General features: G+C 41.2%; 1 protein-coding gene across 1 annotated transcript in view; it reads right to left on the reverse strand.

Moving 5' to 3' along the window:
* Positions 1–14,977, reverse strand: part of LOC122919696 (collagen alpha-1(I) chain-like) — a 240,984-nt gene that overhangs the window by 23,885 nt on the left and 202,122 nt on the right. Inside the window, exons 43-59 of the mRNA XM_044268877.1 lie at positions 14,432–14,539; positions 14,290–14,343; positions 14,096–14,203; positions 13,835–13,888; positions 13,693–13,746; positions 13,437–13,490; positions 8,583–8,636; positions 8,386–8,493; positions 8,211–8,264; positions 8,001–8,054; positions 6,711–6,764; positions 6,213–6,266; positions 5,710–5,763; positions 5,018–5,071; positions 4,890–4,943; positions 4,021–4,074; positions 3,881–3,934 (exon numbers count right to left, since the gene is read on the reverse strand). Of these exons, the coding sequence (XP_044124812.1) occupies positions 3,881–3,934; positions 4,021–4,074; positions 4,890–4,943; positions 5,018–5,071; positions 5,710–5,763; positions 6,213–6,266; positions 6,711–6,764; positions 8,001–8,054; positions 8,211–8,264; positions 8,386–8,493; positions 8,583–8,636; positions 13,437–13,490; positions 13,693–13,746; positions 13,835–13,888; positions 14,096–14,203; positions 14,290–14,343; positions 14,432–14,539 (1,080 nt within the window). The remainder of the gene's footprint in view (positions 1–3,880; positions 3,935–4,020; positions 4,075–4,889; positions 4,944–5,017; positions 5,072–5,709; positions 5,764–6,212; positions 6,267–6,710; positions 6,765–8,000; positions 8,055–8,210; positions 8,265–8,385; positions 8,494–8,582; positions 8,637–13,436; positions 13,491–13,692; positions 13,747–13,834; positions 13,889–14,095; positions 14,204–14,289; positions 14,344–14,431; positions 14,540–14,977) is intronic.

Here is a 14,977-nt window from a genome sequence, read left to right on the forward strand (position 1 = left end):
AAGTTAAGCCAAGTGTGGTGCCTATATATAGGATAGTCAAAAGGAACATCTGTTGGCCAAACAAGTTATCACCTTACTTTTTTATGGGATGATTGCTGAAATAGTCCAGATGAAGCTCTGTTCCCATAATCACTACTTGATTTTACATATCTCCAGTGACGAGACCCTCTACAAACATTTATATAATATTAGCAGGTCATTTTATAATCTGATGACTCTGAGATTAGCATTCTTTTAGGATGATAATTAGAGATAAGGGAGGTGAGACTGCTTTATAGTCAAGCGAGAGCTAGACTTAGAATAAATGGCAAGCTATCCCTGTCGATGATACTGAAGAGGGGCACCAGGCAGGGATGTCCCTTGTCGCCCCTTTCATTTGCCGTTGCTATAGAGCCTTTGGCCTGCATCTTACGTTTTACCCCGATGATTCGAGGCTTGGGAAGAGGGGACGTTGAGGAACGAGTTTCGCTATACGCGGATGATATGTTGCTTTATGTGGGTGATCTGGTTTCGTCGATAGATCCCAATATTTCATTGATATCAGATTTTGTAAGACAATCTGGTTTACAGATTAATTGGAACAAATCTGTTATCCTTCCACTGTCCACCCTTCCGCAAACTTTTTGTTTGGACCACATTAATTTGAAAGTAGTCTCCTCCTTCAAATATCTTGGAATTAATATCTCAGTTAATCCCCAGTCATACATTATAGATAACCTGACATCGTTATTGTCTAGGTTTAAAATTAAAACGGCTACTTGGCATAAACTCCCAATATCTGTAATAGGTAGAGGTAACCTCCTTAAAATGATTTTAATGCTGCAGTTACTTTACATCCTGCATAACTCACCAGTATGGATACCCATGCAGTATTATTATAAGATGCAGCAAATATTTTGTTCTTTGTTGTGGAAAAATAAAGGTAGTAGAATCCGGTATGAAACGTTGCAGCGACATAAAGAAATGGCCGCTCAACTGCAACACTTTAAAGGTTGGTGTATGCCGGGAAAGATGGGAATGAGCGGAGAACTGGTAAAGTGGGCGTCTGGGTGTTGCCCTCCTATTTGAATTTTAGAGAAAGACTTACCTGACTCTTTTAAATCCCTCCCAACTGTTGGATTAATGCGGAAAGTCTGGGGAAAATCTAGGAAAATTCTGGGAGTCCCAGACTTACATGATTTGTCTCCAGTTTGGAATAATTCTAATTTAATTGAACTTTCCAAACTTCAAGGATTCTCTATATGGGAGCGAAAGGGGTTATGGAATATAGGACAACTCTATTCTCAAGGCCTCCTGAAACAATTCACGCAACTCTGCTCTGAGTTCGGTTTAATGTCCACTCACTTCTATAAATACTTACAACTAAGACATGCTATAAATTCACAACTTAAAGTGTCCTCTTTGCAATTTGACTCTCACCAAATATTTAAAAAATTGGTGGAACCAGACTCTGTGAAGGGAGCTATCTCCGACACCTACAAGGCTTTGCAGAGCGAACAGTTGAAAAATTTCCCACTCAAGGTCAAGGCAAAATGGGAGAGGGATGTAGGCCCCATCACAGACCCCCAATGGGAGGACATACTTGCACTGACTCCTACTCTGTCCCTTAGTGAAGCAGCTAGACTATCCCAACTTTTTATGATACACAAGGTATATAGAACGCCAATCTTTTTATGGAAGATAGGATATAGGTCTGACTCCTTTTGTCCGAGATGCAGGGAGGAAGGGGCTGGTTTGTTCCATATGATGTGGAGTTGCAATGCCTTACAAGGATATTGGACGGGAATAGTTAGCCTGATAAACAAAATATATAGTGCTAATTATAAATTGGATCCCAGACTGTGCCTGCTTGGAATATTGGACTCTTCCCACGAGCATCTCAGAATTTATTGCAAGAATGAATGTAGTTATACGGTTGGAAAGGGGAATTTATTTGAAAAGTATGAAAATATCTGGGGTCCATGGATAGACAATTCTAGAGTTTGTAGCCCTCGGTTGACCTTCCAAAGTGGTTTTAGGATTGTTACGGGGTGATACTGGTGGGGGTAATTAAAGGTTGCTTGAGGTTATTTAAACTGAGTTTGCATGACTTTATATTCAGTAAATGGCATACTGGTCAGCTACTACAAATATTGTGTATTAAGATGAGATCTATATCCCATAGATGGATTTCTCTTTATGGAAGTATAAGATGGTTGTCTCCTAGTCATATTAAAGGGACTCTGTCACCAGTTTCTAACCCCCCCTTTTAAAACTATTGTTCTCTCCATGGTGCCCTTGTCATTACAAAGCTGTTGTTATAAGATAAATCCGCCGTGTAGTTTTGATAAAAATCGCTTTTATCTAACCTGCCAATCTTCTTGATAAGGTGCCCAGGGCGTTTCTGAAGGTCTGAATCTGCCGCTCTCCGCCGCCGCCGTTGGTGCCCAGCTCCTCCCATGATCCTTTCAGCGCCACCTCGATGTAATGAAATCCGCCTCCGGCTCTCCTCAGTGCCCCCTCCTCCTTTTCAAAGATCCCGCGCGTGCGCACAGGCCTGTGCCTGATGCGCCCGTGCGTACTTTTAGATTCTGCCTCGTGGAGCGAAGTGCGCATGGATCATGGGAGGAGCTGGGCACCAACGGCGGCGGCGGAGAGCGGCAGATTCAGACCTTCAGAAACGCCCTGGGCACCTTATCAAGAAGATTGGCAGGTTAGATAAAAGCGATTTTTATCAAAACTACACGGCGGATTTATCTTATAACAACAGCTTTGTAATGACAAGGGCACCATGGAGAGAACAATAGTATAAAAAGGGGGGGTTAGAAACTGGTGACAGAGTCCCTTTAAGTGTCTCAAAGTGCATGTGTGTGGGGGGTAATCTGTTGGGGTCTGTATACAAAGATCTTTGTATGTTGGCTGTTTTGCGTAGTAAAAATATTATCTTTGCATTGTAATGTACAATGTCTAATGCAAAAAAAAATATCATAAACCAATAAAAACTTATCTGAGATGAGGGAATCAAAGTTGACGAAGTGGAATTTCGATCCAAATTTCAGGAAAAATTTGATTTGCAATGAATCCGAATTTCTTCACACTTCATGGTAACGAATAGTATTTTTTCCTAAAATGGCTGCTACACGTGTTAGGACATGGAGCAAAGAACTCTAGGAACGAGGGATCACCCACAATGCCATGCATGCAGCCAATCAGCAGCCAGCCAGCCCTGTGATGTCAAAGCCCTATAAATAGCCTCAGCCATCCTGGATTCAGCCATTTTCCAGTGTACTTAGTGCAGGCGCTAGGGACAGTGCTAGAAAAGACTTGAAAACTTTTATTTTGCTGTATAGAAATTCAGGGAAAGGATATGGAGGAATCATTCCACAGTATTGAAGCAGAACAGGGTTCAGTAGGGGAGGTTACAGCCTGGGTAATAGGAGCAATCCTATTACACCTTGCTGCACTGACTGCGGATCCAAACTGCCATTATACAGCTCTGTAATTCCAGCAAACCGTTCTCTTTATTGGGGTGCTGTGTGATACATTAACAGGGTGTATTACTAGGAGATATTTATACGTCTTATTAGTCCTTGTGTGGTACAGTTATATGTTCTAAAGCATCTAAGTATGCTTCCCTTTGCATGTCTGCCCAAGAGGGGGGATTTGTGGGTGCCCACCCCCCCTAAATGTGGTATTCTCAACAGATTATGATTTGAGGATATTCTACACAGAGAACCTAGGTGACAGAGCCTGATGCACTGACAATAATTTAAATCACCTATGCAATACTTAGAAAGTCCTGACAACTTAGCTGCTGGAGTGAAGAAACACTGATCTACAGCAGTCACAATGCAGCATAAATAACTGTTAATATATATAATTGTAAGTGATCAGTCTGTACCTCATCTCCTTTCTCCCCCTGAGCACCAGTATTCCCCATGGGACCTTGTTTTCCCTGAAACACAAAAGCTGATACCATGAGGTTCTGGTGAAGCAGACAAATAACGATTTCTAGTCTTTTTTGGTCAACAATTTTCTAACCTTCAGTCCATCTTCTCCTTTTGGTCCTAATGGTCCATCCATGCCCACTTCACCCTGTAGAAGATAGAATGTGTCACCAGTTCTTCTGGGTGATGACAATTATTTCCGAATGACAATGTTTACATAGGTAATTTATATAGTGCCATACCGTAGGACTGGTAATGTGGTGGAACGATTATGTTACTACATTTGGCATATGCACCAGGAAACGGTCCTGGCACGCACACCGAGGTTATTCAAAGGGAAACATTTACCCAACGTAGGCCAAAAATAATATACCTTTGGCCTCTGTTGGTTTCGACATACTGTATGCCAGTATACCTTTTTTTTGTGGTATCGAATAGCGTATGCCGTATGAAAGTATAAAGTAAGGCTACATTCACGCGACTGTATGTGTTTTGCGCTCTGCAAATGTGCAAAAAATACGGATGATATACTTTTGGCATCCGTATTGCATCAGTTCTTTTTGCGGATCGATTGTAACAATGTCTATCCTTGTCCGCAAAACGGACAAGAATAGGACATGCTTTATATTTTTTGCAGGGATACGGAACAGACATTTTTTGTGGACCCATTGAAATGAACAGGTCCTCATCCAATCCGCAAAAAAAAAAACGGACACGGAAACAAAATACGTTCATGTGAATGTAGCCTAAAAGGCATATACCGAGCAGTACACGTCTTAAATAATGGAAGCTTACAACTGATGTGAGCAAGGGCTAAGACAATAGTTCTTTACCACATAGAGACATTAAGAAAACTACATTATCAAATATCTTTAAAATTTATATTTCTCACATATTCTTATAGATTATATTTAAAAGACTTTAGTGCTAGGTTCAAGTTTGTTCCTAAAGGTTATTCCTTACCTTCAGCCCTTTGGGACCTGGAATTCCTTTCTGCCCCCTGAGTCCAGGAATACCCTAGGAGTAAATACAGATATAACTAAGAATTATGAACTTGTTCACTAAAAGATAGTCCTCATTTTTTTACTCACATATGGTCCTCTTGGTCCTGGGGGGCCCTCAGGTCCTCGTCGTCCCTTTGCACCCTGTAAAATTTGTCCAAATTTGTTACAATAACAAACAGGGGAATGGTAGAAGACAGCAAAAGTCCATTATAGGGGTTGACCGGGTTCAGAGCTGAACCCGGACATACCTCCATTTTCACCCAGGCAGCCCCCCTGACATGAGCATCGGAGCAGTTCATGCTCCGATGCTCTCCTTTGCCCTGCGCTAAATCACGCAGGGCAAAGGCATTTTTTGGAGATCCGGTGATGTACCAGGGCTCTCCATGGGGCTGCCAGGAAGCCCGGTGACGTCAGCGGCACTGATGGGCGGGATCTAGCGCTGCTCTGGCCAGTAAAACGGCTAGGGCAGTGCTAAAGCCCGCCCATCAGAGCCGATGACGTCACTGAACACACTGCCGGGACAAGTCATTAATATTATATTAGCATGACCTGACTGCAAAGCACAGAATGCTGGGACCTCTCCCCACTCCCTTGTATGGGACAGAGCTGCAAGAACCAGGCTTGGCCACTACACAGTGGATGGTGCTATGTCTGGTTACGGTATACATAGAGGTGTCAGTTTCTTAAAATAACAATGTTGATACTACAGACTTGATTACATACTTGGATCCAGGCACAAATTATCCCTTTTGGGACAAGAATTCGTTTATTTTCCCTACCTTGAGACCATGAGCTCCCCGTGGTGGTCTTGGACCTGCTTTCCCTCTTTTACCCTAAAAGTATTAGAATAAAAGCACTATTGTTATTATCAGATACAGATTTAATACTTGCACGTAAATGCAGAAAAAGCAAAAAAAAATTAAAAGAAAAAAAAAAAATTCCACTATGTCCTCCATTGATCTCCTTTCCTTTGATCCTGTTTTTCTCCATGCTCACCAAGCACAGTGCCGTACATTGTATAGCGGCCGTGCTTGGTATCACAGCTCAGCCCCATTCACTTCCATAGGGCTGAGCTGCGCCTAGGTCACGGGACCGATGGACATCTCATCACACAGCCTAGGAAAAGCTGAGAGAAAAAGCTGAATGGCAGAGATTTCAGGTGTCGGACCCCCACCGATCAGATACTGATCACCTATCCTGAGGATAAGTCATCAGTATAAAAGTCTTGGAAAACCCCTTTACCGCAAAGCATTTTACATTTTTTCATCTTTTTGGTAGATACCTTCCTGCCAGGACTTCCAGGAGTGCCAGGACGTCCATTTTTCCCCCCGTCACCCTGAAAGAAACGATCACAGTCAGCCACTGCTCCATAATCTATAACCTGTGCAAAATCTTTTTGGGGAATTCACTGTGCGTTTGCCAAAGCAAAAGAATAACTGCAATGATAGAAAGAAGAAGCTACAGAAAAGCAGGCATATCATAGAAGAGAGAAAAGGATGGATATGAATTAAAGAAACATATGGGTATGATGCGAATAGTACAATGAAGCACAAGTCATTGCACATAGAAAAAGACTGATAATGGCCATATGGTGTTTGGTAGAGGGGCTTTAGAACATAAGCATATATTGAAAATGGCAAACCCCATGACAAACCCCATTATAAGTCAGTAGGAACCACAGATATTAGCTCCATTATAGACAGAAACCATGATGGCTGCATTAACAAAGTATGGCGATTCTCCTCAGTGTACTAAACATACAAATCTACATAAGCAATACCTTCACGCCCTTCTGTCCAGGTCTTCCCTCATGGCCAGGGTTTCCAGGGGGTCCCTAGGAGACAGATAAAGAGTAATACAGTTATATATCTCCTTATTCACTGCATGAAAAGTCACTGAAGCAGTCTAAGCATGGTATTACACTGCCAGATCTTCAGGCAGTGCAAGTGCCGATGGATGATAACCATTCATGGGTGCTCGTTTGCACTCCTAAATGCATAACGGCATAGGCAGGTTTAGTGTAGGACCCGCCTGAATTGAGACCACCTTGTCGCTTAGTAGGTGGGCTTAGATGTGTTTTGATCAAAACGTATTGACCAAGTGTCTCAGATTTTATCAAGACAGTGAGGGCTTAGTCCATATGGTATGCTTGCACTTATTATTATAGTGCATTATTCTCTGTGGTTATATATATGTAGCCATGTACACCTGCGGCATTCATTATCATATCGTGCAGGATGTTCTATACATTTTTTCTGTGATTTGCTCGTTTGCACCGGCCTGATAACATAGGCCGATGCAAACTTTGAGTGAGAGAGGAATGATTGTTCCTCCCTCATCCTGTTCTATAAATAATCGACAGCACATCCCTGATTATACAGTGAGATGTGCTGATGATTTTCGGGCATCTTTAATCATTTGCTGTTCAGCTGCTCGTTTATACTGGCCAGTCATTGGCGTTCATATCCCCGATAATTGACCCAAAATCGTACAGTCTGTCACTAACAGTTATCATATTTAGTCCCAATTAACGCTGTATTAGACCTGCAGATTGAGCAGGCGATTGTTGGGAGGGAAGCGTTCCTTCCCGGCAATTGCCTACTTGCTAGCCGAGGAGAGCGCTACCATTACATTACATGTCTGCTGCCGGAAAGCAATTATTTTTAATCCTGTTGGAAGAATTGGATTGCCTGAGGAATGTTGGCATGTTCATCAGGTAATTGGCGGTAGTATTACATTGCCAGATCATCGCTAACGGGCATTATTATTATTAGTGATGATCTGACAGACTATCTACCAGTATAACACAACCTTTAGGCACCATTCTAGAAATCTGCACTGATGTTTGCAGTCTCCTGGGATTTCTGATTACTGTGATGTGATTCTGTAAGTTGCCTTATCAGTGGGAAATACCCAGGTATGGGTCTAGTTATGTGCACTAGGGCATGTATACAAATTGCCATATTTTGGCACCATACAGCCAGAAATAAATGTATTATACTCCATCCACACGAAAAGTATCACTCATACACCGACATCACGATCATTTGCAGAAAATCTTTTAACCTACCACTTGTCCAGGTTCCCCTGGTTTCCCAGGTTGTCCTTTTTCACCAGGTACACCCTAGTAAAGTAAAAAATAAAAATAAAAAAAGTATCTGCGAAGCCATTTTCAGAGTGACTGCGTATTGTTGCATGTTTTAGCAAAGTTTTATCATAATAGATAGAGATAGATAGCTATAGATAGATTGATAGATAGATCCTATTTATAAATACATACCTCTCTGCCAGGGGCTCCTGTTGCTCCAGTCTCACCGCTAGCTCCTGGTGGTCCCTTTAAAAAATCAAAAATTCTCAGTAATATTGATATCAGCCCAAAACATCATTAGGACTCATGACTCCATTATGTATAACATATATATATGGAGTATAATAAGCATCACATATGTTCTCACCTGAACTCCAGGAATACCCTCTGTTCCTGTGTCACCCTTTTGGCCTTCAAGTCCTGCGATCCCTTGGGAACCTAGTAGACCTTTATTTCCAGGTGGACCTGCTGCACCCTATAGTAGATCACAAAGGATTGGAAAAAAATGACTTATAACCTCCTCTTATATCACTGATATGATCCCTTATGCCTAAACGCACTCACCGGGTTTCCACTGTGGCCCTGGTCACCCTTTTCTCCTTTTGCTCCATGGGTTCCCTAAAAATGCAAAATATCAATAAATGGTGAACAGGAGAAGAAAAGAAACACAGAAGAGCAAATGGCAAATAATCTATTCCCAATAGTCCAGCACATCCCCAAAGTCGTTAGGACTGATTGTTTGAAATAAAGGTTGGAGGGCACTCAATTACGTGTTGTCACACGGAGTGCTACGGTAAATAATACATTTATTAACTAAATATGTAAAAAATCCACATAGATACACATAAAATACACATAAAATGCCCTGTGTTGGTACCGTGACTCCTACTTAATAAGTCATACAATATTTGATCAATATACAGTTGGTATTTGCAATTGAAATGCAGTTGATATTTACAATCAAGGAAAACCAATATATAGTCTCCTTGTAATGGTTCACTTGAAAAGGGGAACATCTGCTGGATGCAGCAGAAGACAAGATGTGGCAGAGAACAAGAGACTAGATATTGATTCACCCTAATATTCCACATTTATATAGCTGATTCATATAATAATAGAATTAAAAGTAAAAGTAGAAAGAAAAAAATGAAAATGAAAATTATATAGAGTATAAAAAAATCAGAGATGGCAGATGACACCTAATTTAGTTTCATGTATATACATATAGTCTGCTGGCCCAAATAGTGAGCATAGGTTCAGTTCTTAGGTAGCAGATAATGAGTCAGTCTCTGATTATGCTAAAATAAATTAAAACATTCCACCGTTGATCATATATTCAGCAGGTAAATGCAGATTGTGAGATTCATATATATTAGCGCATATTCATGTGTGGCCACAACAGGTATACAGGTCCTTTTAAAAAAAATAGCATATTGTGATAAAGTTCATTATTTTCTGTAATGTACTGATAAACATTAGACTTTCATATATTTTAGATTCATTACACACAACTGAAGTAGTTCAAGCTTTTTTTTGTTTTAATATTGATGATTTTGGCCACAGCTCATGAAAACCCCAAATTCCTATCTAAAAAAATTAGCATATCATGAAAAGGTTCTCTAAATGAGCTATTAACCTAATCATCTGAATCAACTAATTAACTCTAAACACCTGCAAAAGATTCCTGAGGCTTTTAAAAACTCCCAGCCTGGTTCATTACTCCAAACCGCAATCATGGGTAAGACTGCCGACCTGACTGCTGTCCAGAAGGCCATCATTGACCCCCTCAAGCAAGAGGGTAAGACACAGAAAGAAATGTCTGAGCGAATAGGCTGTTCCCAGAGTGCTGTATCAAGGCACCTCAGTGGGAAGTCTGTGGGAAGGAAAAAGTGTGGCAGAAAACGCTGCACAACGAGAAGAGGTGACCGGACCCTGAGGAAGATTGTGGAGAAGGACCGATTCCAGACCTTGGGGGACCTGCGGAAGCAGTGGACTGAGTCTGGAGTAGAAACATCCAGAGCCACCGTGTACAGGCGTGTGCAGGAAATGGGCTACAGGTGCCGCCTTCCCCAGAAACAGCGGCAGAAGCGCCTGACCTGGGCTACAGAGAAGCAGCACTGGACTGTTGCATGTCATTCGGAAATCAAGGTGCCAGAGTCTGGAGGAAGACTGGGGAGAGGGAAATGCCAAAATGCCTGAAGTCCAGTGTCAAGTACCCACAGTCACTGATGGTCTTGGGTGCCATGTCAGCTGCTGGTGTTGGTCCACTGTGTTTTATCAAGGGCTGGGTCAATGCAGCTAGCCATCAGGAGATTTTGGAGCTTTGAGTAGAAATACTGACGGTTTGTAATTTATATAAAAACAATTAGTAATGATGGTTGTTACATTACCACTCCTTAGGATTACACGATGTGCTGGCATCCAGGTTAAAATAGCTTTATCCTGACGGGCGGATATAGTCTATGCCAGTGTTTCCCAACCAGTGTGCCTCCAGCTGTTGCAAAACTACAACTTTGGCTGTGCGGGCATGCTGGGAGTTGTAGTTTTGCAACAGCTGGAGGCACACTGGTTGGGAAACACTGGTCTATGCGTTTGTACAGCATCCCACGTGGCGTCCCACACGATCGGGAGCTGATATATTTAATAAAAAATAAAATAAAAAAAGTATCAGCTCCCGATCACGTGGGACGCCACGTGGGATGCTGTATAAACGCATAGACCAGTGTTTCCCAACCAGTGTGCCTCCAGCTGTTGCAAAACTACAACTCCCAGCATGCCCGCCCGCACAGCCAGAGTTGTAGTTTTGCAACAGCTGGAGGCACACTGGTTGGGAAACACTGGTCTATGCGTTTGTACAGCATCCTACGTGATCGGGAGCTGATATATTTAATAAAAAAATTAAAAAAAGTCTCTTTATTTCCATCATCTCAAATTTCATCATCAATAAGAAAAAGTTACATTTTTAATCTATCAAAAAACATTCTAATTGTTTCCTATACATAGACAAATATTTTCAATCCCCATTTACCCACCCTCCTACCACCCTTATGGGGAGGAAGAGGGGGACGTGTAATAAACAGAAAAAATAAAAATATATAAAAAATCCTGAATCTGTCCAGCCCTAAAGTAACCACTTCTTCCATATTTCATCAACACTTTTAACTTTTCTACTATGGCCCTCCATCACTCGTTCTTCTTTAATCAGGTCATCAACTGCTTTTCTCCACTGCCGAACTGTTGGAGGGTCAGCCCCTACCCATTTCTTAAGTATTAGGAGTCTAGCTTGAAATAGCACTTTACTCAAGACCATTCGTGTATCTCTATTTAGGCTCAAATGTTCGGTTGCCCCCCAAAATACAAGTCATGGGATCTTCTGATATTTGAAGCTTCAAAATTCGGTATACAGTATCTGTTATTTCTGTCCAGTATCTGAACAGTCTTGGGCATCTCCAGAAACAATGTATTAAATCAGCATTCTCTCCCCCACATTTTGTGCAATCATCCGAAACTCTAACACCCATTCTTTTCAATATCCGTGGGGATCGGTTCAACCTATGAACTACAAAAAATTGTGAGATCTTATGTGAGCCCCTATTTGAGACTCCAGAATAATTTTTTAAAGCACCGTTCTATTTTTCTTCCGTAAAGAATTGAAGTTCATTTTCCCATTTTTTCCTGGCAAGTATTGTAACCCGTTTCTTTTTTCCCTCCATCAATATCTTATATCTTGTTGCCGTTATTCCTCCTCTTTCACCCGCGTTGGTAAATCTGTGCAATAATTTAGATCTTTCCATCTTATATTTATCCTCTTGCATAACTGTCCGCACTGCATTCCTAAGCTGGAAATATTTATATATGTCCTTTTGCTGTATACCAAACTCTCTAACCATTGTGTTGAAGTCTTTCAGTTTACCCTGTTCAAGTATCTGGTTTAAGTATTTCATCCAATTTTTTTCCCAGTCTATATACATCTTAATCCCTTGCAGTTCCTTAAGGTTAATATTTTTCCAAATAGGTGTATAGTGCAAAAAACCCTTTAATCTCTAATATTTTTTTAATTTCCACCCATATGTATTCCAATAAGACTCTATTTCCGATGCTATTTCTCCCATGTGTACCTGATTCCAGCACCTCTAAATAATTCCATTCTTCTTTCTACCCCAATCTATTTACTACCTGCCTACCCACTAAACCATCTAAACTACCTTTTATGTGGCCATATTGTGTAATTATATAATAAAAAAACCAATTCGGAACTGCTAATCCACCTTCTCTCACTGGGAGCTGGAGTATCTCTCTCTTTATTCTGGGAATCGTACCTTTCCAAAGGAAATCTCCCATTAAACTGTCGAGTAGTCTAAAAGTACCCTGCGGCAGCCTGACTGGGGCATTTTGAAGAACATACAGTATTTTAGGGAGGAAAACCATTTTAATTAAATTTACACGACCCTGTATTGAAATTGGTAATCTTCGCCAAACATGTATTTTGGCCCTAAATTCTTTTAAAAGGGGGAGTACATTTAATTTTTCATATTCTTCTATATTTCAAGAAATTTGTATCCCTAAATATTTAAAGTTTTCTTGTTTTCCAAGCACCTGCACCTTTAAATCCCCCTGGGGTTGTGCATCTCCCAACATCAACATAGGGGATTTCCCCCAATTGATATTTAATCCAGAAAAACAACCAAACTTATCTATTATATCTATAGGGAGCTTTGATTCACCGCAAGGTGTCCGGAATACAAGCTGGCGTGGGAAACTCGGCCGCAGGGTAGCGATATGTGTGACTTGCCTCTGCGTCGTTAGAATAGATGAATATCCAATTTGGGAGTGTACAGCTGCATTTAATCTTTCGCTTCTCCTAATGTACGCTGCCGATAAAAAGCATACCAGACACGTTTCGGAGCTGCTGGCTCCTTCCTATTTTTACATGAATCAGCTTAATAAATGTGGAATATTTGGGGTGAATCTATGAATCAATATCTAGTCTCTTGTTCTCTGCTGCATCCAGCAGATGTTCCCTTGAACCATTGCAAGGAGACTATATATTGGTTTTCCTTGATTGTAAATATCAACTGCATTTCAATTGCAAATACCAACTGTATATTGATAAAAAATTGGATGATTTATTAAGTAGGAGTCACAGTTCCAACACAGCATTTTATGTGTATCCATGTGGATTTTTTTACATATTTAGTTAATAAATGTATTCATATTTACCGTAGCACTCCGTGTGACAACAAGTAATTGAGTGCCCTCCAACCTTTATTTCACATATCTTTATTCTAAACCGACAACGGGTGTGTCGAGGAGTGTGCACCTATACTATAGGTCGTAGTAGGTGGAGACACTGATATATTCCAGGAGTGATAGTTTGCCATGACTATGTATGTCTAGCCCTACGTGAACTTTACATACCGGTCCTCCTTGCGGTCCAGGGTCGCCAGTTATACCTGGATGGCCTATATCACCCTGCACAGAAAGGGTAGTTTCAGAACCATTGACAGATATTGAGAGATATGTCTACAAGGGTTTTCCAACTTGTGGATTTCCAGTTGTACGGACACTACAATCCCATGGGCAGTCAGAACCTGCTGGGAATTGTTTTTTCTAAGTAGCTAGAGAGCCACAGTGATTTACAAGACAATGGCATTAGAGGGGTTGTGCCAGTTACCTTCATTCCTCGTGGCCCATCTTGTCCCAAGCTTCCCAGTTTCCCAGGCGGTCCCTGCAATGTATAATTCAACAAAGATACATAAACTGAAGATAACTTTTTATATTTTCATGTAGACCTTCATGTATCAATAGGCACACACCATTTCTCCAATAGGTCCATGAGGTCCAGGTACTCCCATCAATCCTAGTTGACCCTGAAGAACATCATCAATCACATTAAACGATATAGAAGAGCACATAACGGAGGAGCTATGAACAGTGTCTGAATTGAGAGTGCAGTTATTCGTTTCGGATTCATTGGTGAAGTCATACATGACATATTGGTTTCTTTGCCCGAAATCATTAAAATATAACCAGAATAATACATTTTTCGTATCATATGGTCATAATTGCTTTCTCACCTGATGTCCGATCAGCCCCTTCTCACCCTTTGGGCCTCGAGCTCCCCTTTCTCCCATAATGCCACTTGGCCCAGGATTTCCACTACTACCATACGGTCCTAATTCTCCCTGTTATTAGATATACAATGCTATAGATAAGACAAATGTACATTGTGAATACAACACTTTAAAGAAAACATTGATTTTGGACAAACCTTTTCTCCAGGGGGGCCAGGATCTCCAATATCTCCAATTTCACCTACATCTCCCTAGACAGAAAAAAACAATGGGGTCTTCAGAGAAAGTGTACCTATAACTGCCGTGTCTGTGTTAGTTTTGTGACCCTTGGAGTTGTACCTCCTTTCCTGGCACTCCTGGAGGACCCGTCAGACCTGGTTGACCTCTTTCTCCTGGCTCACCAATAGGTCCAACTGGCCCTATGCTTCCTGGAGAACCAGCGTCACCCTAGAACATAGGAATACATTCATGCATATCTATTAGTCAGTAGGAATTAACAGGGGATATTATCATTCCCCTTACATGTCTATTTGGCCTTGTTTAGGCAGAGTATTTGCAACTTTTCAATGTATTTGCGACTTTTCTAGTTATTATCTGAATTTTACTCTGCCTTCACCAAGTCTACGGAAAGGGGGCACAGCAAGGGTGGAGTTAGGATGTTGCAAAGACGGGGCTAATTCATTATTATTTTACGCCAGAAACTGACGTAATTAATAATTACTGAACTCTATAACAGCTCCAAGGTGCCATAAATTTTACTCCGGCGCACAGAGAACCTGCGCCTCATCATAAATTACATGCCTCCTCCAGCAGCGCAGACCCTATCAAAAGTCTCAGGTCTCCTAAATCTCTTAGGGAACTGTCCCCAAAAACTGAAGAACAAGA

Source organism: Bufo gargarizans, chromosome 9 (genome assembly GCF_014858855.1).
Source record: "Bufo gargarizans isolate SCDJY-AF-19 chromosome 9, ASM1485885v1, whole genome shotgun sequence".
Classification (NCBI taxonomy): Eukaryota; Metazoa; Chordata; class Amphibia; order Anura; family Bufonidae; genus Bufo; species Bufo gargarizans.